Below are 25,769 nucleotides of genomic sequence, written 5' to 3'. Positions count from 1 at the left end.
TGTCTCTATTAGCCAGGACTGTCATCTCCTTGAAGGCAGCTAATGTCATCTGGTTTCCTGTTTTTGCTTCCAGAGACACTTCATCCAGATACAAGGAAATCTGTACACATACTATGCTTTCTCATCTTTTGCAAAAATAGTAGCATGTGGAGTGCCTGGCTGGCTCAGTAGGTGGACCATGTGACTCTTGATCTTGGGGGAACCTCCTTAAAAAACATTTTTTTTTAGAGTTTTTTTTTTTTTTTTTAAGATTTTATTTATTTATTTGACAGAGACACAGCGAGAGAGGGAACACAAGCAGGGGGAGTGGGAGAGGGAGAAGCGGGCCTCCCGCCGAGCAGGGAGCCCGATGCGGGCCTCGATCCCAGCACCCTGGGATCATGACCCGAGCTGAAGGCAGAAGCTTAACCGACTGAGCCACCCAGGTGCCCCCCAATTTTTTTTTTAAGATTTTATTTATTTGAGGGGCGCCTGGGTGGCTCAGTCGTTGGACGTCTGCCTTCGGCTCGGGTCATGATCTCAGGGTCCTGGGATCGAGCCCCACATCGGGCTCCCTGCTCTGCGGGAAGCCTGCTCTCCCCCTCCCCCTGCTTGTGTTCCCTCTCTCGCTGTGTCTCTCTCTGTCAAAATAAATAAATAAAATCTTTAAAAAAAAGGGGGGGGCGGGGCGCCTGGGTGGCTCAGTTGGTTAAGCGACTGCCTTCGGCTCGGGTCATGATCCTGGAGTCCCGGGATCGAGTCCCACATCGGGCTCCCTGCTCAGCAGGGGGTCTGCTTCTCCCTCTGCCCTCTTCCCTCTCATGCTCTCTGTCTCTCATTCTCTCTCAAATAAATAAATAAAATCTTTAAAAAAAAAAAAAAAAGGGGGCGCCTGGGTGGCTCAGTCGGTTAAGCGGCTGCCTTCGGCTCAGGTCATGATCCCAGAGTCCTGGGATCGAGCCCCGCATCGGGCTCCCTGCTCAGTGGAGAGCCTGCTTCTCCCTCTCCCTCTGCCTGCCTCTCTGCCTACCTGTGCTCTCTCTCTGTCAAATAAATAAATAAAATCTTAAAAAAAAAAGATTTTATTTATTTATTTGAGAGAGAGCCCAAGAGGGGGTAGGGTCAGAGGGAGAAGCAGACTCCCTGCTGAGCAGGGAGCCCGACGTGGGACTCGATCCCAGGACTCCAGGATCATGACCTGAGCCGAAGGCAGCCACCCAACCAACTGAACCACCCAGGTGCCCCCCACATTTTTTTTTTAATAGTACCATGTACTACTCTACAGAACTCTTTTTTTCCTCACCCGATAGGTCTTTGAGATGGTCCCACATAACCAGGCCTACAGTATTTCCTTGTTCTAGTTTATGGTTGTGTTGTAGCCCATCATGGAAATGGAAGCATTTTTCCCTTCTGGGGGTCATTGATCATTTCTAATCCTTTGCCATGTTCACGATGCTGCTACAGTGAGTAACCACATGCGACATCATTTTACCCAGGTTCAAGGCTATCTGTAACAGATTCTCAATGGGAACAGCTACTTGCAGGATCAAGCCTGGTAATTGGCCACCTGGTAAAAGACATCGCCACTAGAATATATTTTGGTATTTGATAGGGCAGCCTCTTACCAAAATTATTTTTTTAGTTTATTCTTGGGGCGCCTGGGTGGCTCAGTCGGTTAAGCATCTGACTCTTGGTTTCGGGTGGGGTCATGATCTAATGGGTGGTGGGATTGGGCCCTGCTTGTGCTCCATGCTTAGTGGGGTGTCTGAAGATTCTCTCCCTCTGCCCCTCCCCCCACTCTCAAATAAAATAGCTACTTATTAAAAAAAAAAAAAGAAACCTTTTCTTATGGACAGTTTAAAGCATATGCAAAACAGGGAAGAATAATGTAATGAACCTGAACTTAACAGCCAACATCAGCAGTGTCCAATATCCATTGCCAGTCTTGTTTCAGCTCGACCCCCCTCCCTATCCCCATCACTGGAGAATTCTGAAGCAAATCCCAGACATCATTTTCCCTGTATGTATCTTGGAAAGAAAAAACCACAAACAATGCGTGCCATCATTATCACACCTAAAAAGCTTAACAATAATTGCTCAGCATCATTGTGTAGCCTGTGTGTGTTTAGATTTCCCCCAGTTGTTTCTTAAATATTTAGTGTTTGTTTACAGTTGGTTCAAATAAAAATGCAGACAAGGCCCTCCTTTAAATTCTGGGCTCCTCTTTTCTCCCCCTTGCAACACGTTTGTTGAAGAAACTGGATTGTCCATCATGTAGACTTTATCGGTCTGATGTCGCCCGTGTGGTTCAGTTTAATATGCTCCTCTGTCCTCACCTCGACCAACCAATGGCCAGGTCTGTTGCCATTTCTTGGCAAGACTTTCACAGAGGGCATTGTGCCTTCTCAGCAGGAGGCGCTCAAAGTCGCTCATCCTTCCTTTTGTGACTCCAGCAGCCACTCAGATCCATCAAGGATCCAGTTTTTCTTTTCCAACATTTTTTTACTGAAAAAGTATGAACATACACAAAAGTTAGAATAATACAGTGAATACCCCTAGATTCCACAATTACCTAAATTGCTACATTTACTTGATCATATTGTATCTATCCATTCCTCCACTCATCCATCAATCCACCTCATGTTTTGGATACAAATCAAAATAAGTCTATGTCCTGAGAGCCTGGGTGGCTCAGTTGTTAAGTGTCTGCCTTCGGCTCAGATCATGATCCCAGGGTCCTGGGATCAAGCCCCGCATCGGGCTCCCTACTCCGTGGGAAGCCTGCTTCTCCCTCTCCCACTCCCCCTGTTTGTGTTCCCTCTCTCGCTGTGTCTCTCTCTGTCAAATAAATAAATGCAATCTTAAAACAACAACAACAACCGTTATTTATTTTTGTTTTTTTGTTTTTGTTTTTTTGATAGTAGCCATCCTAATAGATGTAGAGTGCTATCTCATTCTGGTTTTGATTTGCATTTCCCTAATGACTAGTGACCTTGGGCATCTTTTTGTTTGTTTATGAGCCATTTGTATAGCCTCTTTGAAGAAATGTCTATTCAAGTCCTTTGCCCATTTTTTAATTGGGTTTTTTTGTTGTTGAGTTGTTGAGTTGTTGTCTGTATTTGCATCCCACCCGAGAATATTGAGCTCTCATGCTAACGCCTTTAGGCCCTCCTAGAAGTCCCCCCATTGTCCCCTTGAAATGTTGCCTTGAAGTCCCACCTTATCACCTCAAGGACAGTGCCTGCCTGGAGATTCCCTATTAACTTCCTCTATAACTTCCAGGAATTTCTATAATCTGGATATAATCCCTCATCAGATATACAGGTTTCCCTAGCCATGCAAAAGTAAAGCGTCCCGATGAAACCTTTTGTAAGTCAAAATGGCCTCATGTGAAGAAGTAATTATCATTAATGTATGTGGAAAAAATTGTTAGTGTTTCCAGACCCAAATAATAAACTCTCTCAGGCTTTTCTGATCCTTAGGACACATCTTGCCACCGGGCGCACAAAGTAAGTGGAGCTAAAGCAGACACAGGTCGGAGCTCCGGCGGCTGGATGCTGGGATGCTGCGTGTAATCCCGGGGAAGGACCTCGGGCGCCCCTCTCCCTGCGCAGGTGGGCGCTTCCGCTATAATGTCCACCGCAAAACCAACGCCGAATACTATTTTCGCTTTTCATCTTTTCTCCTAAAAGAAAAAATTCTCTTCAGATTTCCTTCGGTTGACAAAAACAGGTACTAATGTAGGTCTTTCGCAAGAGCCAAGTGACGGAAGGGAACTTTAGAAAAGGGAGGGAGACCGGTGTTATTTACAAATACTTTTGATTTCGGTTTTAATCGCTCTCTGAGGATTTTGTGGGAAATGGACTGGGTGTGTTGGGGTGGGGGGGGGAGGGCAGCAGGGGAGAGACCTGACCGGAGGGGGGAGATGTTCCAGCCGAGAGAGCAGGGGGCGTGGCCTCAGGATGGGGCGAGTGGATGGATGGTGGCTGCCATCCAGGACCTCAACAAGGTTCCTCGCTGGAGCTCAGATCAGAGGCACAAGAGGAAGGTCAGAGGCTCGGAAGATGGAGCAGATGGAAGTGGGGTACCCACCTGGCCCCCAAGTCCCTTTTCTTGGGGTGAAGAAGCCAGCTACCCAGAGGAGTGGGCAAGGGGGGGCGGTGAGGACGGGGTAAGGACCTTCTACAAGTAGCATCTTCGACAGATGATGGCTCAGGATTCGGCTGTACTCCAAATACCCCACCTCAGCAAGACACACAGGGAATGGGGCATCCTCCAAGATCTTCAAAGGGAACACGCCCCACAGTAGCCACTCAGACAAGTCAACGCAGAACCAGGCACAAGGGCCCAATCAACGGGGCCTCTGTTCATTTTCATGTCTTCACTCATCGTAGGGATCCCTCATTATCTCCCCCAAATCTCTTATTTACCTCATCCCAGGAATATCGAGATCCCATGCTAAGGCCTTTAGACCCCACCTAGAAGTCCCTCCATTGTCCTCATGAAATGTTGCCTTGCAATCCCACCTTGTCACCTCAAAGACAGTGCCTGCCCGAAGATTCCCTGTTAACTTCCTCTCTGGGAACCGAACACCCCCCTTCGCCCTAGTTCAGCGGAAGGTGTCTCATAACCTCCTCCACCGCACCGTGAGCTTCCTCGTACTGAGAACAAAGGAAGCCGACTGTGTTAGCATTTCCTGTTCGATCATTCTGGGGGCTAACGGTGTCAGGCCTGCCCCGTCCAAGAGCAGCCCCTGGACTTCTGCAATTTTAACGCTGTGGCCGGGCTTCCGTCCCCTGGGGGCCCCACCTGCTCCCCACTGCCCTGGGCCTCATCAGGGCAACTTCCTCCTGAAAGCTGGCTACGATGGTGCCCTCGGGGCTGCTGCCCGGGGTCTGCGGAACTTCACCCATCGCCCTGCTTCTGATCTGCTGTCTGCTGCCCCCAGGTGAGACAAGTCAGGCTGGGGAGGCCTGGGGCTGGGGGACTGGTCGAGGGTGGGGGGAATGGACAAAGCAGAGCTTCGCCCATCCTGCTCCCAGCTTCCGTAACACTTCCTTAAACTCGCGTCTGACAGGGCCTCGCCCAGTGGCCTCACAGAATGGCTCTTTACCTCAGCCTTCAGGGCTCCCCAACGCCTAGTCCCTGCATGTGACTTGGCCCCCCGCCCCGAAATACACACACACACACACACACACACACACACAGTCCTTCCCTGGACCTCTGTCTCTAGTCCTCCCTCTGCCAGGATCTCTTCCCTTTCACTCAGATCACTCCTACTTTCCTTTCAGAACTGGCCTGAGTTGTCCCCTCCTCTAGGAAGCTTTTCCTGACTCACTTCCTCCTCCAGGCTGGATCAGGGTCTCCCCTAGCCTTCCTCTGGGCTTTCCCCAGTTCCTGACCAATCATCCATCTTCCCCACTGGACTGAGTGCTGTGAAGGCAGGGAGGTGGGGTTGAAAGGTGGGGCCTGCGGGTGGGTAGGGAGAGGCACCAGAACGACCAGCAAGTGTCCCTCTGTTCCCACAGGTGCCCGGGGACAGCAGTTCCCCCTGAGGCTGGAGGTCCAGAGCCCCGTGGTGCCTGCCGGAGGGTCCTTGTTGGTAAACTGCAGTACGGATTGTCCCAATCCTAAACTCATCGCCCTAGAGACATCCCTATCCAAGGAGCCAGTGGGCAGTGGCCTGGGCTGGGCAGGCTTCCAGCTCAGCAGTGTGACTAGTGACAGCCAGGTCCTCTGCTCCAGCTTCTGCAATGGCGACCAGATGATATCCTCCTCTAACATCACAGTATACCGTGAGTGACGGAGCCTGGAGGTGGGCCCGGCCTTGGGCAGGAGTGGGGGTAGTTGGCCCGTGGTGCGAGGGAGCAGGGAACCCTGAGTCTGCAGAGATGGCCCGGGGCTCTGACCCAGAGTGTGGACCTGGATGTGTGTGTTTGTGTGTGTGTGTGTGTGTGTGTGTGTATGTATGGAGAGAGAGAGAGAGACGCATCTCAACCATATGCCAAGGCAACAGCTGTGAAATCAATTTACCTGGGTCCCAACAAGCATTTTTTCAATGACATCTCCTGTCTTTTCTTTCCTTTATTCTTATGGCAGGTAATAATTCATGCATGTGGTTCCCAAATCAGAAGTTATAAAAAGGCATAAAAATCAAACCTCCATTTCCTAGTGCTGGCTACGATGCTTTAGTGTGGACACTGGGTGCTCATTCAATCTGTAAGCAGCCCCAGACTGGGGGAGGTACACTTAGGAGCCTCATTCCGCCTATGAGGACTCGAGGGCTCAAGGGTAAAGTTGCTTGTTGGGGCTCACAGCCCACGAGTGGAGAAGCTGGTTGTCTGGCTCTCAAGTCCTTGCTCCTAACAGATAAGTCTTCCTCCCGAGACCCCGTTGTTACCCATTTCTTATGCTTCCTGCCAGAGTTTCTCTGCATTTATTTATTTATTTATTTATTTTTAAAGATTTTATTTATTTATCTGACAGAGAGAGACACAGCGAGAGAGAGAACACAAGCAGGGGGAGTGGGAGAGGGAGAAGCAGGCTTTCCACTGAGCAGGGAGCCCGATGCGGGGCTCGATCCCAGGACCCTGGGATCATGACCTGAGCCGAAGGCAGACGCTTAACGACTGAGCCACCCAGGCGCCCCGAGTTTCTCTGCATTTAAAGGAATACAATAGATCAGAAAATAGAGTATGTCACTCCTGGTCCCTACTGTTTCAGGAAGCCTTCACAGAGAAGTGTGGTATATGCGTGGGAGCGTGTGTGCGCTCCCGGTGCGGCCCAGTGTCTGTGTACCAATGAGTGTGTCTGTGAGAGGATGTGTGTGTGTCATCTCTGCGTGTCCCTGTGAGTGTTCACAGGGTTGGTGTCTGCATGGTCGTGTGTGCCTGTGGCCTGTGTATGTGTGTGAATGTGAATGTGGGGATCCACGCTTGTGTGTATCTCTGCGTGTGAGTGTGTGTTTCTGTGTCGATATGTGTGTGTGTGAGTGAGTGGGTGTGGAGGTCTTTGTCAGGACACGTCTGTGCATTTATGTCTTTGTATCTGCATTTCCATGTAAGGTGTAGACGTGTGTGGCTCAGATGCCTCTGTCCGGCGCTCTGTAGAAGACTGTTGGTCCTGGCTCACGGGAGCCGACTGTACTCATCCCTTCCCAACCCTGCGTCACGATGGGTAGCTTAAAAGCAGCCAGAGTGGGGGTATTTACATGGCAGAAATCGGCAAACGCTCCATGTTGGGGCTACCCCACCCCATCCCCGAGTTCCCAAGTGTTACTAGCAGTTGCCAGCACACCATTGTCTCTGCCTGGTGGTGCCCGAGGCTGAGATGGGGGCCTCTTTTTTAAATACTCTAAAATTGTAAATAAATGTTTCTTCTACTATCCTAAAGTAAAGCAGTCCTGTGAAACCTTTTGTGAGTCATAATGGTGTCAAGGGAAGAAGCAATCAATTTCTATTGAAAAAAATCTTGAGCATTCTCAGGCCCAAAATATAACCTCTCCTAGGCTTTTCTGATACCTTAGGATACATCTTGCTACCGGGCGCACAAAATAAATGGGGAGAAAGCACGGATGCTCGCAGACACAGGTCGGAACTCCGGCGGCTGGATGCTGGGATGCTGTGTGTAATCCCAGGGAAGGACCTTGGGCGCCCCCCCCCTCACTGGGTGTGGCGCCTGCTGCCTCTATAACCCCTCACTGCAAAACCAACACTGAATGCTATCTTTGGTTTTCCCCAATTTTTTTTTTAAAGATTTTATTTATTTGACAGAGAGAGACATAGTGAGAGAGGGAACACAAGGAGGGGGAGCGGGAGAGGGAGAAGCAGGCTTCCCGTGGAGCAGGGAGCCCGATGCGGAGCTCGATCCCAGGACCCTGGGATCACAACCTGAGCCGAAGGCAGATGCTTCACTGACTGAGCCACCCAGGTGCCCCTCCCCAATTTTTTTTTAAAGGCTGATTTATTTATTTGAGAGGGAGCACAAGCAGGAGGGGCAGAGGGAGAGGGAGAGAGAATCTCAAGCTGAGTCTGCGCTGAGCACAGAGCCCGATGTGGGGCTTGATCTCATGACCCTGGGATCACGACCTGAGCTGAAACCCAGGGTCGGAGGCCTAACCAACTGCGTGGAGGCGCCCTTGGCCATTTTTCTTAAAAGCGAAAATCCTCTTCGAACTTCTTCTGCTTAGCGGAAACAGGTACTGATTAATGTAGGTCTTTCACAAAAGTGAAGTGGTGTCATGAACTTTTGGAAAGCGGGGGATACCTACAGTAAGATGTTAACTATTTTTCGTGGCAGCCAGTGCATGGGCCTCTGTGTGATAGCTGAGATCCAGGCTTGAGTTGTTGAGGGAATGAGATGCTTCCCAGAGGAGGCCCGGGGTTTGGTACGCATGCCTGGGAGGGGCACTGCAGCTGCCGCTGGGAGGAGACCCAGCCTGGGGGTGTGCAGTCCCTCAGGGCTGTGCCGGAGCACCCTGAGAGGCTGCCCCATAAGAGCCTTGAGCACCTGGGATTGACTGAGGAGGCCAAGGCCAGAGTCCAGGCCCGAGGCTGGGAGGAGGGACCATGGGAGTCCCTGGATGTTACATCAAGGAGGCAGGTGAACACACATGGGTCTGGAGTTTGAGTGACTCACCTTCTTTTTTTTAAAGATTTTATTTATTTATTTGAGAGAGAGAATGAGAGAGAGAGAGCGCACACAAGAGGGGGGAGAGGGAGAGGGAGAAGCAGGCCTCCCGCTCAGCGGGGAGCCCGATGCGGGACTCGATTCGGGGACTCCAGGATCATGACCTGAGCTGAAGGCAGTCGCTTAACCAACTGAGCCACCCAGGCGCCCTTCTTTTTTTTTTCTAAAGATTTTATTTATTTATTTGACAGAGAGAGACAGCGAGAGAGAGGGAACACAAGCAGGGGGAGTGGGAGAGGGAGAAGCAGGCTTCCTGCCGAGCAGGGAGCCCGATTCGGGGATCGATCCCAGGACCCCGGGACCATGACCTGAGCCGAAGGCAGACGCCCAACGACTGAGCCACCCAGGCTCCCCGGTGACTCACCTTCTAACCCCAGTTGGGCCCCTTTCTGGCTCTGTGTCCTTGGGTAGATCACCTCACCCTCACCTCTCTGGGCCTGTTTCCCCATCCGTAAAGCATAAAAATAATAGAGATTTCGCTTGATTGCTGTGTGAATGAAGGCAGATGACATTTGGAAAGCCTAAGGAGAACTCTAAATAAACAGGAACTTTTATGAGTACTAATAACATTGTAAGGGGTCATAACTTAGTCTGCTTCCTTCCTTATTTTTTTTTCCCCTTAACTGTGAATTTCTCAGGAACAGAATATCTGACTTTTATTTCAGTGCCTGGCAAGATATCCCATAAAACAGGAAATAATAGGGGCGCCTGGGTGGCTCAGTCGTTAAGCGTCTGCCTTCGGCTCAGGTCATGATCCCAGGGTCCTGGGATCGAGCCCCGCATCGGGCTCCCTGCTCGGCCAGGAGCCTGCTTCTCCCTCTCCCACTCCCCCTGCCTGTGTTCCCTCTCTAGCTGTCTCTCTCTCTCTGTGTCAAATAAATAAAAATAAAATAAAATAAAATAAAATAAAATAAAACCAGGAAATAATAATCATGATGCTAAGGACAATAACAAACACTTCTACGGGCACAATACTAAGCCCTCTGTTTATTAACTCAAAGTTCAGGGGCGCCTGGGTGGCTCAGTCGTTGGGCGTCTGCCTTTGGCTCAGGTCATGGTCCCAGGGTCCTGGGATCCATCCCGGAATCGGGCTCCCTGCTCAGCCGGGAGCCTGCTTCTCCCTCTCCCACTCCCCCTGCTTGTGTTCCCTCTCTCGCTGTGTCTATCTCTGTCAAACAAATAAATAAAATCTTAAAAAAAACAAAAACAAAAAAAACCCTCAAAGTTCAGTTCTGCCCTGGGCGGCCCTCAGCCTCCTCTCGGCTCCGTGGGGTGGGAGTTGTAGGGCTGGCTGGTAAGTACAATTCTCCGCTCCCTAACCCCGCCCTAGGGTTCCCGGAGCGAGTGGAGCTGTTACCCCTACCCCGCTGGCAGCCCGTGGGCGAGAACCTCACTCTGCGCTGCCAGGTGGCCGGCGGGGCGCCCCGGGACAGCCTCTTCGTGGTGCTGCTCCGCGGGGAGGAGGAGCTGAGCCGGCACCCGGCCTCTGGGGAGCCCGCCGAGGTCGAGGTCACGGTCCCGGTGCTGGCGGGCAGAGACGACCACCTCGCCAATTTCTCCTGTCGCACGGACCTGGACCTGAGGCCCCGAGGGCTGAGACTGTTCCAGAACATCTCGGCCCCCAGGCAGCTCCGAACTTTTGGTGAGGGAAGGGACTGCAGAGGGTGGGTGATGAGCTGAGCCAGATAGGGGTGCCCTGGCAGGGAGGTTTCTTGCGAATGTAATGGACTGGACCAACGGCTTCTGGAAAGGCATGCCCTTGGCCACTGAGGACGGTGCAGCCTCAGTTGGGAGACTCGCGGCCACGGTAACTAACGAGAAACCTAAGGAGGTGTGTTCTGGGAAGGGGTGATCCAGGCCGCAAGGTATCCTGGGAAAGAGGGACCCTGGTTCGGGGCAGTGAGCGTCTCATCGGGAAAGGGGCATCCACAGCTCTGGGAGACCTCCTCCTGCTCACGCCTGCCCTTCTCCCCAGCACTGCCCATGACCACTCCACACCTCGTTGTCCCTCGGTTCTTGGAGGTGGGAACGACTTGGTCCGTGAACTGCACCCTGGACGGGCTGTTCCCGGCCTCCGAGGTCCAGGTCCAACTGGCGCTGGGGAACCAGACTCTGAATTCTACAGTCGAGAGCCACGGGAACACGATCACGGCCACAGCCACAGCCACAGCGAGCGTGGAGCAGGAGGGCACCCAGGAGATTGTCTGCAACATGACATTGGGGAGCGACAGCAGGGAGGCCCGGGAGAACTTGACCATCTACAGTAAGAGGGGGCGGAGCCAAGACAGCAAGCCAGGCGAGACAAGGGGCAGGGCTTCGGTATCCGGAGTGGAGCGACATATACATAGGGCGGAGACTAAACTGGAGAGGGGGGGCCTGAGCCTGCAGAGAGGGAGGGGTTGTTGTGTGGGCGGGGCCTAAGTTACCCGACAGGTATAGCCAGAGTACCCCAAGTTGGACTGGGGCGGAGCGGGGCGGGGGGGCTCAGAGTAGCATGAAGGCATGGCCTGGATACACCGAGAGGAAAGAGGCAGGTGGAGGGCGGGAACTGACCGATGTGAGGGGCGTGGTCAGTAAACTCCAGGGCAATGCCGCGTCTTCAGGCTTCCAGGGGCCCATCCTAAACCTGAGTGAGCCCAGCGCCCCCGAGGGAACCGCAGTGATTGTGACTTGCTTGGCCGGACCCCGAGTCCAGGTCACGCTGGAGGGACTTCCAGCTGCGGCCCCTGGACAGCCTGCCCAGTTTCAGCTAAACGCCACCGAGAGGGACGACAGGCGCATTTTCTTCTGCAATGCCAGCCTCGAGATGGATGGGAAGGTCTTACACAGAAACAGCAGCGTCCAGTTGCGTGTCCTCTGTGAGTAGGTCACTCTGATCTTTAAACCCTTGCTCTCCTGGTTTGGTGGGAAGACTCTCCCTTGCCCCATTGTGCCTCGAGTGTGTCTAATCATTTGACCAATCCACAGACGGTCCCAAGATTGACCAAGCCAAATGTCCTCAGCGCTTGACGTGGAAAGATAAGACTCTCAATGTCCTGCAGTGCCAGGCTCGGGGCAACCCGGACCCCCAGCTGCACTGTTTCCAGGAAAGCTCCGGGCTCGAGGTGCCCATCGGGATCCCATTCCTCGTCAGGTTAAACTATAGTGGTACCTACTCCTGCAAGGCGGCCAGCTCACGAGGCACACACACTATGATTGTGGTGATGAACGTTCGGGGTGAGCCAAGACGGGGCCGCGGGTCTAGATGGGCAAACCCGGGCGGGGGGCGAGGGGGGCGGGGGCGGCAGAGCGTGTGTATTTATTCCTTGCTTCTCTGCATAGATCGGAACTCCCGCGCCGTCACCATCGTCCTCGGGGTGTTAGTGGTCCTGGGCCTGGTGACTATCGTCGCGGCCTTACTGTTTGTCTTCAGCGTGCAGAAGCGGAGTGACATCTACCATGTGAACCAGGCGAGCACTTGGTTGCCCCTGACATCTAAGCAGCCCGAGGTGGCTACGGGGGAGGATCCATCCTGAGCCTCCAGCTGGGGGAATGCTGGACCAAGGACGATGGGGGTTTGGCTGTATCCCCGGGTTCCGCACCAATAAAGCGCTCAAAATCCGGAGTCTGTGGTTTGATTCCTCGTGTGCTGAGCCGCTCACCCACCGCGCTTCGCGTCCTTTGAGTGACATCTCTGTGGCAGAAAGGGGTGGAGCCTGTGGCTCCCAGACGCGGCTTGAACTCTGAGAGGCGGGCTGGGCCTTAGCCAATGGGCTGAGGGGGTGGGAAAGGAGGTGGGGCTTCTCCTGGCCAATCGGCGGGCGCGCCCTCGTTGCCGCTCTATGCCGCTCCGCCCAGGCTCGCTGGTCCCAGAAGGCGCCGGGTTTCCCAAGATGGCGGCCGACGTGTCCGTTACTCACCGGCCCCCGCTGAGCCCGGAGGCTGGGGCCGAGGTTGAAGCTGATGATGCCGCGGAGCGCCGGGCGCCCGAAGAAGAACTGCCGCCGCTAGATCCAGAGGAGATCCGGAAACGCCTAGAACATAGCGAGCGCCAGTTCCGTAACCGCCGCAAGATACTGATCCGGGGCCTCCCGGGGGACGTGACCAACCAGGTATGGGGGGGGGGAGCGTGGCGGGAAATACCACCGTGCGCGTGCGCGGGGGGAACCGGGCGACACCAACGCTGGCCTGCGCTGGGGGGCGTCGGCGGGAGAGTCCAAGCGCGGGATCAGTGCGGGATCGGGAGAAACCAAGAGCAAGATGTGGGGGGGGGGGGGGGGGGGGTGGGGGGGAAAAACCCAACTTGGGACGGGGGGGGGGCGTTGCGGGGGGCCCCCAGGGTTGGACGAAACCAAGGGATTGAAGGGGGCGGGGAACTAACTGGAGGGGGGCGGGCAACTTTGGCCTTGTTGGGGGATTGTGAATGGGCTGCTATATTGGGACTGTGGAAGTAGGGATGTCGGTTGCTCCCTGCTCTGATTGTGTTTTTCCCCACCCCCTCTACCGTGGGGCGGCGGAACCTTGTATCCAGAAGTTTCAGGGTTGAGTAGAGTATGCCTTTCCATAGCACGCGTTTACCGACTCCTCTGAGAGGTCCGGAAGTTGTAGTAGCTCCTGGGGTTTTTCTTCTCCAAAAGCCTCTGGATTAATTTGGAAAAATGGAGTCTAGTGCCCCCAGCTCACAGACCTGCAGACCTCCCCCACTGTTCTGTGCCCCCTCCCTTGACTGATCTGGCCAGGGGTGCCCTTCTTTTGGGGCCTACATGGGGCAGGGCTTCCCAGTGCTCTTTGGACCCAAGGAGATTGCATCTAGTCTGCCCTGCCCTGCCACAGTGAGATGGGTTCTTTCTCCCTGCTGCTGAGAAATCTCTGCTCTATGACCCACCTGCACATCTGCCACTGACTCCCTGCCCACGAGTAGGCACATGGCTGGTGGGGTCTCAGAGTGTGGGGAGGGGCAGACTTGGGGACAGACCTGGGTCAGGTGCCACTAAGTATGGTCTGGTTTTTTCCTAGAGCTGGCTCTCCTAGTGCCTACCATCTCTCAGCTGGGAACACTCTATCTCCTTCAAGGTGCACAGTGTGTCTGGCAGTAGCAGGCCCCAGAGTTTGCCCGCAAAGCTGGCTTACCAGAAGACCAGCCCTGTCAACAGGAGGGAATTGGGAGGCACGTGAAGTCATGCACTGTGGGCTTTTCAGTACACAGGGTCCCCAGTCAGGTATCCCCTGCGTGGCATTCCCTCTACTGCCCTGACCAGCTGCATGACCTTGGACATGTTCCTTTGCCTCTCTGAGCCTCAGTTTCTTCATCTACAAAATGGGTTAATGCCCCATTTGTTGGGATGTTGGAGAGAGTCAGACTTGTACCTGAGGTTCAGATGAGTTGAAGTTATTTCCCTAAGGGCAGAGCTGGGACTTGAACGCAGACCCATCCGAGTCTTAGGGTGTGTTGTGTTAGTTCAAAGCTTGGAGTCTGCAGCTAGGCTCTGGCTCTAAATCCCAGCTCTGCATGTTTCTTCATTTGTAAGATGGGGATGCTATTTGATCTGCCTTCATAGCTGGTCCACGTGGAGGTGGCACTGGGTCGCTCCCTTCAGCCCCTGGTGACTTCATATCCTTTGGCTTCTGTCTCCGCAGGAAGTGCACGACCTGCTCAGCGACTATGAGCTCAAGTACTGTTTTGTGGACAAATACAAAGGGACAGGTTTGTGGGGCTGTGGGTTGGGCTAGTGGCAGGAGGTGACAGTCCCTGAAACTGGGAGGGTCCACACCCAGTGTTTCCTGTCCTGAACTTCGGGCCCAACCTTGTCCCCTAGGCCGTGCAGGACAGACTGTTGTCCCACTCTGTCTCTCATCCTGGGTGCCCATTGTCAGGCAGCCTTGATGTTCCTCCCCTGGGCTCCCCAGCCAGATACCTAGGCATTGGGCTCCCCCCTTCCCCACGCCATTCCCCCCAGCCAGCCAGTCGCCCAGACCTGTCTGGTCTTCTCCTTCAAGTCCTCCAGAACAACTGGCACCCCTCCATTCCCTCAACTTCCATCTGATCCATGCCCCCTCCATCTTTGCCAAAAAGGCAGCCTCACTCTGGTCTGTCTGCCTCTGTGATTTCATGGTCCGGCTTGCCCTCCCCACCAGTAGCCAGCTCTGATCCAGTTGCGAATCTGATCAAATCCAGTCCTAACCTTCATTGTTCTCTCTCTTCAAAATTCTCTGAGGCTCCTCCTGCCACCACCTTGCGGGGATGTGCCCCAGCCTCACCATCCCCTCGGGCACCCATCAGGTTCCAGGTTGTTCCCTCTGCCGGTGCTCTTAGCTGTCCACAGTGCTATCCGGGTGGCATCAGGCAGCTCGCATAGTGCCCCAAACGCCCTACCCATCATAGCACTGTCACACTGGGCTCTTGTCGCTCTCTCACTCACCTGCCTCCTGCACTGGGTGGCTGGCTCCCTGAGAACAGGGAGGGGTCTTGTCAGCCTTGGCACTCCCCCACTCCCCGCATGGGAAGCTCTCTGTGGGTGTCTACGCCTGCCAGGCATAGTGCTGGTATTAAACCTTCCAGGGCCTTTTTTTGCAATCTGTAAGATGGGTGAGAAGAAGCTGAGGACCAGTAACCCCTGTGTGGCAGGCTAGCATAGTTGTTAAGTTCTTGGGCCCTGGAGGCAAATGGACCTGGGTTCAAGTCCTGGTCTGGCCTTACTCTGTGGCCACAGGCAAGTGATTTACCCTCCAGAGCCTCAGTTTTCTCACCAGCAAATTGGGCATGACCTGCTTGGGTTAGCCATGAGGCCAAACATGTTAAAATCCTAAAAAGCTGTGGGTGCCTGGCACCTAATAGGTGCTTAGTAAATATTGGCAGGGGCAACAAATCAAGTATTTACTGAGCACCTAGCATGCCTGTGTGCTAGGCATTAATAATCCAGAGCTTAACTGACACACTCATTCATACAGTCTTCCAACAATGTTTACTGAATGGGGTGTGCTGGGTACCAGGTACATAACTGTTAACCAAGTTAACAGATAGTCTAGTCTGCGGAGAAGGGTGTTATTCAGACAGCTGCAAGCATGGAGGTTTGTGTACATGAACATACACAAAACCAGAAGCTTCAGAGCCCTGTAAGAGCACAGAGCTGGGATCTGCAACAGGAGAAGTCAGGCTAGGCTTTGTGGGGGAAGTGATGTTTGCAGGCAGATTGAAGGGTGGGTGGGGGTTAACCAGGCGAGGCAGCGTGGAGGTCAGGGTTCCACGCTCAGGGAGAAGCAGGCGCAAAGCCCCGGGGCGGAGTGGGCCTGGCACAGTTCAGGAAGTAGCAGCAGGAGATGGGCGAGGAGGTCAGCAAGGCCAGTGGGCCAGGCCACACAAGATCCACTGGCCCCTGTAATGAGAAACCCCTAGACAAGGACAGGGCACCATCTGATTATCCTTTTGAAAGGCTCCTTGTCGCTGCTGCGTGGAGAGCAAACGAGGAGTGGCAGCGGGACTGGATATGAGAGGTGTTGGTGGCCTGGAAAGGTGGTGAAGGAGGGGTGCAGAGCAGGGCACTGGGGCTTGCCTGCCTGGGTTCAAGTCCAGGCTCCTCCACTGGGGCAGGGGGCACTGCTCTGGACCTGTTTCCTTGCTGGCCAAATGGGGGTTGTCAGGAGTAAGTTATTCTCATTTCCCATGAAGAAACTGAGACCCCAGAGCCATTCAGGGGCTGGAATCGAAGCCCCAGGCCCCAGCAATCACGTGCTTAACCACGGCCGTGCGTCACCCGAGTTAGTCGCGTGTAGGACCCAGCCAGGCACACAATAGGTGAGCCCTGCTGTGTGGGTGAGGAGCGGGGACCAGAGCAGGAAGCAGGGCTCGGGGAGGAAGGAGACCCCTGCAGCAGGAACTCCAGGCTGCCAGCCATTCCCTCAGCTGGTCCCTGACACATCCTGGTTTTTGGGTATTCTGAGGTCACGCAAGGTGTAGAGAGAGGTGGGGGGACGGCTGTGGGGTGAAGGGGGTGCCCCTCGGGGTCGCCCCCTGAGCCCGCGCCCCCTCCCGCTGCAGCCTTCGTGACCCTGCTGAACGGGGAGCAGGCCGAGGCTGCCATCCGCGCCTTCCACCAGAGCCACCTGCGGGAGCGCGAGCTGTCCGTGCAGCTGCAGCCCACGGACGCCCTGCTCTGCGTGGCCAACCTGCCCCCCAGCTTCACCCAGCAGCAGTTCGAGGAGCTGGTGCGGCCCTTCGGCAGCCTGGAGCGCTGCTTTCTGGTCTACAGCGAGCGCACCGGCCACTCCAAGGGCTACGGCTTCGCGGAGTACATGAAGAAGGACTCGGCTGCCCGCGCCAAGTCGGACCTGCTGGGCAAGCCGCTGGGCCCGCGCACCCTCTACGTGCACTGGACAGATGCCGGGCAGCTGACGCCCGAGCTGCTGCATTCGCGCTGCCTCTGTGTCGACCAGCTGCCCCCTGGCTTCAGCGACGGGGACGCCCTGCGCCGGGCACTGGCGGCGGCCCACACGCCCACCTTCTGCCAGGTGAGCCCTGGGCCTGGTGCCGGGGCCTGGGGGTGGGCAGGGGGCCAGAGCGCCTCAGAGGGGCCCTTTGGCGTCACCTGCCTTTTCTAATCTCCTGGGTCCCTTTTTAGTAAAGCAGCAGCGGTGCCACTTTGAATGGGGTTCTTGTTATAAAGGCCACGTGGTGTAGTGGGTGACAGCCCAGCTCGGAGCCAGATGGCTGGGCCTCAGATCCCAGTGCACCCTTTAGCAACTTGCTTAACCTTGGTGGCCTTGGGCCTCCTATAAAACGCAGGTGAGGCCGCCTTTGTGAAAGCTTGGTGCGAGGCTTGCTCACCTCTCGCTCCCATTTCCGTGTTCATCAGACGTTTGCCGAGTGGCCTCCTGGCTCCTAGGCCTGGCTTTGAGGAGGCTGTCCAGAGAAGCCCACAGTCCATTTGAGCCTGGAGGTCAGGAAGTTGGACTTGGCTGGATTCCAGCCCGGCTCTGGGTCTCTGGGCAAGTCACTCACTCTCTGAGTCTTGGTTTTCCTCCTCCATAAAAGGATTCAACACTCACACTTTGGGTTGGCAAAACAGTCTCTGGTTCATCCGAGTCACATGTGTAATGCATATCTGTGTGCCTCCCGGGCCCTGTGACAGGCACAGTGGCGTGAGAACAAGCCAGGCCCACTCCTCAGCCCCCAGATAGCCTTACCCACAGACCCCCAGCATAGATATTCCTTCAGCACCCACTGGGCACATTACTTAGAATCCCTTCATCCTAGAACAGCCCAGAGAGGCAGGTAACACCCCATTTTCAGGTGGCACAAGTTCAAGTGCCCTACCCAGGGCTCTACAGCCAGGGTGTGGCAGGGCTGGGATGGGAACGCTGCAGCCTGGCTCCAAGCCCCAGGCCAGCCTGATGGAGCTGGTGTACGGGCCCTGACTCCAGTGGCCGTGGGTGAGTCCCGCTTCCCTTGTGTAAATGGAGTCTTAGGAAGCCCGCTCCTTGCTCACTTTGCATTTGGTCACACTGCTGCCTTCTGTTGCCTACCTGCCCTGTGCTAGGCCCTGGGTGGGGGGCTCAGGAGACAGATGACTTAGCTTGGCAGCCATGTCCTCTCTTATGAAGATGGGACAGCAGAGCTATGACCAACTAAGTTCTCGCTCCGAGCCTCAGTTTTCCCATCTGGAAATGGGGCTAGCAGTGCTTTGTGATTGGGTTATTGTGAATGGCTACTTGTACATGCTTCCACTTACAGTAGGTGTCCTGGTTGAATGGAGGCCGGGCTCAGGAGTCAGGCACGTTGAGGTTTGAGCCTTAATCTCCCTCCTTAGGAGCCGTGAAGCCTTGGTTGCACTTTGACCCCTCTCTCTCTTCCTCTGTAAGATGGCACTTATTAGAAGATGTGCATCTGGGCCTTGGACAGAGGTGAAGGTGAAGTGCTCAGTAGAGGTGGGCTGACAGCTGGAGCCACCCTACCTGGGCACTCAGAGCAGGTGCACATCTAGAGTACCACCCTTCCTTGCCCCTGGGGAGCATCTCCTTAAATCCCCACAACCACCGTTTGAGGTGGGTTTGTGTGCTGGCCCCACTTTACAGATGAGGAAAACAAGGCCCAGGGCTGGGCACGTGCAGTGATGTGCCCACACCAGCCTGCCAGTAAGATGGGCTGGGAGTCGAGGTCCGTCAGCTGACCCCGGGGCCCCCCACTCTTAAGCGGGCACCCTCACCTTCCAAGAAGGCTGGATGCCAAGCTGGGAACTGGCCGTCCTGGTGGGGAGCATCATTTTCAACATCACCAAGATGAGACCATCAGGGAAATGCCCTAGCAGCCCGCTCTGGCGCGCTTTGCCAGTTAGTCACACGCCGGTTTCCCTAGCATCTCAATGCTGTAGACGCTAATAAAGCAGATGTCATGAGACCTTGGGTGTTTTAAGAAGCCTTTTCCATTTTATTTATTTTTGTGAATGGGCAGTCCAGTCCTGTTTGGAAATTCAGCAAGTGCAGAAAGGTCAGTGGTGAAGCCCCCCCCGCCCCGTGCCTTTGCCTGCAGTCCCCGCTCAGACCAGGTTGTGGTGGTGTCTTCTTCGGCGAGATTTCGTTACGCATTTCAAACAGATGTGTGTGTATGTCTTTGCGTTCCCCTTTTCCTGAGCCAGATATTGCCGTGCCTGCTTCGGTTTGGTTCTTCCCTTCGGTCTTGGGCATATTTTCGTGCTCAGACACGAGAGCTTTTTCATTGCTGTTGGGGCCACGCCGTATTCCATTTCGTGGACTCCGCTGTTCTCTGTGGATGGACATTGTCTTGGTTCCATACCACACTGTGCGTCACTGGGGACCGGGAGGAGCATCACTGGTTCCCGAAACAGCCATAGCCACACACAGGTGGCTGGTTTCTTGAAGGGCAGCAGTGTGGCCTTGTCCGCTCCCAGCTCCAGCTCCATGGCCCGGGCAAGGGACTGCCCTTCTCGGAGCCTGTTTCCTCCCCTGCAGAGTGGGAGTGCTGCCCGTGCCTGGCTCTGCAAAGTGGTGAAACAGCCCCTGTGGCGCCCAGCCCGTGGGCAGGCATGGTCCGGCCGGGTGCTCGCCCGGGATCTGTCTGCCCTGGGACAGCACCCACGATGCCCTGAAAACCAAGACGTTCGTTCCCTGAGTGGGTGGCAGGCTCGCATGGTAGCAGAGCCTGACCCGACCTGACCTGATGGGGCCATTTGTGTCTTGCTGCAGAGATCTGGGCGTCTGATGTGCGGGAGCCCCAGACCCCAGTGGGGGAACGGACACACGATATATAGCATGTGCAGCATCCTCCCTTTCTTCCAAAAAAGTCTCAGTCCTGAGACACATCTGGCCCCAGGGTCTGGAAAAGAGGCTGTGGGCCTAAAGTACCAACGGGCTGCTGTCAGGGGAGGCGGGGCGGGGGGGGCCTCACTGGTTGTGTGACCTCCCTCCCAACTGGCACATCCGGTCTTGAACCCGAGCTTGGAGGCCACATGTCTCACCCCTAGACTGTGTCCTTCCTGCACCTTCGTGTGCTGGGCAGTCCCCATCAGAGTCCCAAAGTAGCGCTGGCCTGAGCCCCAGGGGACTTGACCCATGCGAGGTGGACCCCAGCTTTGTGCTCCTACACGCTGTGTGACCTTGGGCATGTTGACCTTTCTGAACCTCAGCTATCTGCTCTGAAAAATGGGTAGGATGCAGCCTCCTGGGGCTACTGAGAAGATTCGATGAGCTAATGCAGGAACAGGGCTTAGAAGAGCGTAGGGCCAAAAACCCACGCCCTCTGGGGAATTCACGGTCATGATCGGGATCCCGATCTGGTCGCTGGTTGTCACTTCACATGAGGGCTGCCACTGCCACCTGGGTGCTCACGTCTACCCCCCCCCCCAGCTGGCATATGGCCAGGATGGGCAGCTGAAGGGCTTCGCTGTGTTGGAGTACGAGACGGCGGAAATGGCAGAAGAAGCGCAGCAGCGGGCGGACGGCCTGGCGCTGGGGGGCAGCCACTTGCGCGTCTCCTTCTGTGCCCCAGGGCCCCCTGGCCGCAGCATGCTGGCCGCGCTCATCGCTGCCCAGGCCACGGTGAGTGCCTGCCTGGGAAGTGTACCCCTGGGGGTGGGGGTGGGGGTGGGGGAACCAGGGGCCAGGCCCTCCTCTCTTAAAAAGTCAGGGTGTCGGCTGGACTTGGGATGAGAGGGACGGGTGAGCCCGCATCCCGGAGGCCAGGTGGGGCTCTAAGCCGCTCTTCCATTTCTCTCTACAGGCCCTCAATCGGGGCAAAGGACTCCTGCCCGAGCCCAACATCCTGCAGCTGCTCAACAACCTGGGGCCCTCTGCCTCCCTCCAGCTGCTGTTGCACCCCCTGCTCCACGGCAGTGCAGGGGGCAAGCAGGGTAAGGTGGGGCCTGGAGAGTGGTGGCCGGGGTCCCCAGCACTCTCGGAACCCAGCGCCTCCCCAGGCTTTTTTCCCATCTGAGCTCTGAGTGTCTCGAGCCCGTGAGCAGGGGCTGGGATGAGAGCGGCAGTCACCAGAGGGAGCTGGTGCCCCGAGCCCCTCAAGGGGTGGGGGGGGGGGGGGAGCAGAGCCACCTGCAGTGAGGCAGGGTAGTGGAAAGGGCTGTCCCTCCCTGGGGCAGACTCCCCTCCTGGGCCCTTGTTTTGGGGACATCAGTTGTTTTCTGGGAGCTTCAGGCCCGGGGTTGTGCTTAATTGGGGCGGGCGCTTCCATCCAGGGTCCGCTGCTCACTTCCTGGTCTCCCCCAGGCCTCCTGGGTGCACCTCCGGCCATGCCGCTGCTCAGCGGGCCCGCCCTATCCACGGCGCTGCTGCAGCTCGCCCTGCAGACCCAGAGTCAGAAGGTAACTGCGCGGCCCCGGGCCCTCCGCACACACACGCACGCCCCTGCCCCTCGTCGGTCCATTTCACACCCCCTCGCACCTACCAGTGGCTTGCCATCGGCAGGGTGACGGGACATGTGGTCGTGTCCGTGGCAGGTGCTCAGGACTCAGGCAGTGACTCAGTCTGGGAGAGGAAGTCCGGGCTTCACAGGGGAGTAGCTTGCTGATGGCTCGCTCCCGCCTTCTCATCGCGTATACACGGAGACCCGGGCAGACCAAGATACGCACACGCACACACACACGCCACTAATCCACCCGGTTTGGTTCACTAGGGCCAAGTCAGCGACGTGGGTGCGTCTGACCGTCACTGATGGAATCAGGGGCTTGCGTGGCTAAAAGTGACTGGCTCCATGTGGCTGGGGCACTGTGTTGGACGCTGTGCTTCCAACAGGGGGACTGGGTGTGGGACAGTGTGCCTGGGAAGGACTGTCATCTTATGTGTGTCTGACCGTGGTTAGCAGTGTGGGTGACGGGCCCTGACACGCCGAGCATATGGTGCATGTCCCCGGGGTCTCTCCAGGGCCTAGTATGCAGGAGGCCCTCCGTCACCACTGGGTGGCCAGATGGGTGACGGCTGGGATGTTGCAGACACTGGGGGACACTGTGCGTGTCTGCCCATGACGGGCTGGGGCCTGGAATCCGGGTGTGCTGGGTGTGGTGACCCCTGTCTGCTGTCCGGGCCACACTGGCCCATCTCCAGCTGATTGTGCTCTGTCTCCAGAAGCCCGGGATCCTGGGAGACTCTCCCCTGGGCACCCTTCAGCCTGGGGCCCAGCCGGCCAACCCCCTCCTCGGGGAGCTGTCTGCAGGTAACACAGACCCTGCGCCCCCTCATCTTTCTGGACCCCGTTCCCACTTCCCCTTTCTGAGCCCCTTTCCTTACTAAGCATGGACACATGATCTCATTTCTCTGGGTCTCAGTGGCCCCATCTGTCAATTGGGCCCTCACCTCCCAGGGTGGCTGGGAGCATCCTGGGAGGTGATGTGCTTAGAGGGCTCTGCACAGTGCCCACCACATACCTGCTGGTCCGGGTCCAAGTGGAGGCTCAGGGCCCCGGGAAGACGGGTCCTGTGGGGTTGGGCGCCAACATCATCTTCTCCCTGCAGGGGGGGCCCTGCCCCCGGAGCTGCCGCCCCGGCGAGGGAAGCCACCGCCTCTTCTGCCGCCACTGCTTGGCCCTTCTGGGGGTGACCGGGAAGCCATAGGCCTGGGTCCCCCAGCAGCCCAGCTCACTCCACCCCCTGCCCCAGTGGGACTCCGAGGCACCGGCCTTAGGAGCCTCCAGAAAGACAGTGGACCTCTGCCAGCACCCCCTGGGGTAAGGCTCTGCCCTGTACCCAGTACCGATCCGGCCTCCTGACCTGCAAGAGCCCGCCTGCCAGGGGCCCTCACGAATCCAGCCCTCCCACCACAGGTCTCGCTGCTGGGGGAACCCCCAAAGGACTTCCGGATCCCCCTGAATCCCTACCTGAACCTACACAGCCTACTCCCGGCCAGCAACCTGGCGGGTAAGGAGGCTCGGGGCTGGGGAGGCACAGGGAGAAGCCGCCGCCCAGCTGAGGGCCACCTGCCTAACCCCCCAGCCCCTGGAGGTGGTGGTGGAGGCGGCAGCAGCAAAGCCTTCCAGCTCAAGTCCCGCCTGCTCAGCCCTCTCGCCAGCGCCCGCCTGCCCCCGGAACCAGGGCTGCCTGACAGCTGTGGTTTCGACTACCCCTCGGTGAGTACCTAGCTGCCGTGCGCTCAGCCTCCCGAGGGCTGCCACTGTGGCCCTTTGTCCCCCCAGAGCGAGTCGTTCTCCGGAACGTTATTTCTGTAATACCGAGGGCCAGGCGAGCGCTAGGGAGATCGCGGGGAAGGTGCCAGACACAGTCCCCGCCCTGTCTCATGTCTGCTTGTCTCTGCACATCAGACCTGCTTCCCGTCTGTCTTTCTCTCCCAAGAGGCGTTAGGCTGGGCTTTGGCCTCTTAAAGACAAGGCTCGGTGTCCTGTTGGTCTTTCTGTCCTTCACTCCCTTCTCTGACTCTTGTCCCTGTCCCTGTCCCTGGAGAGCTGTTCCTTCTGTGATCCCAGCCTCCCCCGGGGTCAGATGTTGCAGCCCGGCCACCCGCAGGCCCCCCTGTGTTATGTTTGGCACACACCAGGTTTGCTTATTTATATATTTATTTTTAAGATTTTGTTTATTTGACAGAGTGACAGCGAGAGAGGGAACACAAGCAGGGGGAGTGGGAGAGGGAGAAGCAGGCTTCCTGCTGAGCGGGGAGCCCGATGTGGGGCTCGATCTCAGGACCCTGGGACCATGACCTGAGCGGAAAGCAGACTCCTAACGACTGAGCCACCCAGGCGCCCCTGGCCCACACCAGGTTTTAAAAAAGTTAACAACTGAAATAAATGTCAACGCTAACGTATAAAAGGGCTCACACAATGCAGATGCCCAGTGGCCTCGAAACACTGTGAACACCTGGCCCCACAGGGGCCACACGCCTTCACAGCAGCCGCCTCCGGGGCTGATGTGGAACCCCTCTCTGCCGTGGGGCGCACACTCCATCTCATCCCAGCTGCCCAGCCTGCAGTTGGAAGTCGCCCGCACACAGTCGGGTGTGCCCTCTGCTGGAGGGGGCCAGACTTCCCCGGGACATCTGTGCCGTGGAACTCAGCCAGGGGTGAAGCTGGTGCAGACTCCCACCCAACATGCTTCTCTCCCTTCCCTTCAGGATGTGGGACCTCGGCGGCTCTTCTCCCACCCACGGGAGCCGGCGCTAGGGCCTCACAGACCCAGCCGACACAAAGTAAGAGCTGCCCCGTCCATCTCATCTCCTGGGCGTATCTGTTAGCTTTTGCTGCATAACAAGCGGCCCCACCACTTGGTCGCTCAGAACAGCAGATACTTGATTTCTCACCAGTCTTCGGGGAGCTCAGCAGGTGGTTTCCTGGCAGCACAGCTGGGGCTGAGCAGTCTGCACTGGTTTTAGTCACATACCTGGCAGTTACTAGGCGGGGGAAGGGGACTCAGCTGGGATGATTTATCTGCTGCCCCTGGAGCTCGTTCTCCAGCAGGTCACCCTGTGAGGCTGGCCCACATGTGGTGGTGGTCCCGGGGTTCCCAAGAGGAAGCAGGGAGGCCAGGCACCTCTTGTCTTCAGCGTCATGCTGCTGTCCCATTGGCCAAAGCTGGGGGGGAGGGGGCATTTGGGAGGATCTACAGAATGGGTTGGATTCTTCAATAATCTGTCTCACTCGGCCCGCCCCCCTCTCTGCAGATGTCCCCCCCGCCAAGTGGTTTCGGAGAACGGAGTGGCGGGGGCGGCGGGGGGCCCCTCTCCCACTTCTATTCGGGCTCTCCCACTTCCTACTTCACCAGTGGCCTGCAGGCTGGCCTCAAGCAGAGCCACCTTAACAAGGTGAGGAGCTTCCCCAGCTGTGGACAGTTCCCCAGGGACAGCCAGGATGTAGGAGTCCCTGCGATCTTTGGTGCCTAGGCCCAGGCCGAGGTGGTGGCAGAGCGGGGGTCAGCTCTGCTCAGGGACGAGCTCAAACGGGCCATCCCCACACCTGTGTCTTGCACCTAATGTTGCCCAGCCTTCCTGGCCACCTTTCACTCCCTCCCCAGTAGCCTGCGGTGTGGGTGAGATTAGCCCCACTTGACAGATGAGGCAACAGGCTCAGAAAAAAGAAGTCCCCCCAGTCTCCTAGCTGATGAGTGGCAGAGGCAGGGTTCAAGCCTGAAACCCCTTGCCTTTGCCCTGGGGGCCGCTTCCTCTCCCATTTCATCTCTCTCCCATGTCTCCCAGGCCGTCGGCTCCTCTCCACTGGGCTCCGGAGAAGGGCTCCTGGGCCTTGGCCCTGGGCCAAATGGCCACAGCCACCTGCTGAAGGTACGGGGGGTGGGTGGGGAGGGAGGGCAGCGGGGACACGCCAGGTTGGGGAGCAGTGGCCCCTGGATGGCCTCTGACTTGTCACCCCCTCCCCTCTGTCTCTAGACCCCACTGGGTGGCCAGAAACGCAGCTTTGCCCACCTGCTGCCCTCACCCGAGCCCAGCCCCGAAGGCAGCTATGTGGGCCAGCACTCCCAGGGCCTTGGGGGCCACTACGCAGATTCCTACCTGAAGCGCAAGCGGATTTTCTAAGGGTCCAGTGCCAGAGATGCTCAAGGGCCTGCACCAAATCGCTTTTGGGTTTTCTGGTGTTCTGTTTGTGTTTTTTTCCCCCCTTTCAGTAATAGAAAAATCTCTGAAAGACTTTGTTGACCAACCAGCCGGAA

At 56.5% G+C, this 25,769-nt stretch overlaps 2 protein-coding genes across 3 annotated transcripts; both read left to right on the top strand.

Moving 5' to 3' along the window:
• Window positions 1–4,691: 4,691 nt before the first annotated feature.
• ICAM3 (intercellular adhesion molecule 3) lies at window positions 4,692–12,271 on the top strand. Its single transcript, XM_032396045.1, has 7 exons — window positions 4,692–4,927; window positions 5,508–5,774; window positions 9,998–10,309; window positions 10,643–10,930; window positions 11,271–11,525; window positions 11,635–11,883; window positions 11,989–12,271. Exons 1-7 carry the CDS (start codon window positions 4,846–4,848, stop codon window positions 12,180–12,182), a joined length of 1,647 nt encoding a protein of 548 aa, XP_032251936.1. The 5' UTR covers window positions 4,692–4,845; the 3' UTR covers window positions 12,183–12,271.
• Window positions 12,272–12,456: 185 nt separating this feature from the next.
• RAVER1 (ribonucleoprotein, PTB binding 1) lies at window positions 12,457–25,661 on the top strand. Of its 2 annotated transcripts, XM_032396044.1 has the most exons (14): window positions 12,457–12,758; window positions 14,284–14,350; window positions 16,682–17,151; window positions 20,503–20,694; window positions 20,876–21,005; window positions 21,376–21,470; window positions 22,231–22,318; window positions 22,617–22,828; window positions 22,925–23,018; window positions 23,094–23,227; window positions 24,223–24,297; window positions 24,769–24,909; window positions 25,300–25,383; window positions 25,489–25,661. In XM_032396044.1, the coding sequence occupies exons 1-14, from the start codon at window positions 12,489–12,491 to the stop codon at window positions 25,633–25,635; spliced, it is 2,199 nt and encodes a 732-aa protein (XP_032251935.1). In that variant the 5' UTR covers window positions 12,457–12,488; the 3' UTR covers window positions 25,636–25,661. The 2 variants fall into 2 exon arrangements, with proteins under 2 accessions (XP_032251935.1, XP_032251934.1); XM_032396043.1 differs by having other exon boundaries at window positions 22,925–23,227.
• Window positions 25,662–25,769: the final 108 nt, after the last annotated feature.

The sequence above is a fragment of the Phoca vitulina genome, unplaced genomic scaffold (assembly GCF_004348235.1).
Source record: "Phoca vitulina isolate PV1807 unplaced genomic scaffold, GSC_HSeal_1.0 scaffold89, whole genome shotgun sequence".
Classification (NCBI taxonomy): domain Eukaryota; kingdom Metazoa; phylum Chordata; class Mammalia; order Carnivora; family Phocidae; genus Phoca; species Phoca vitulina.
The sequence above is the reverse complement of the archived record's forward strand: the minus strand, read 5'-3'. Positions and strand labels throughout refer to the sequence as shown.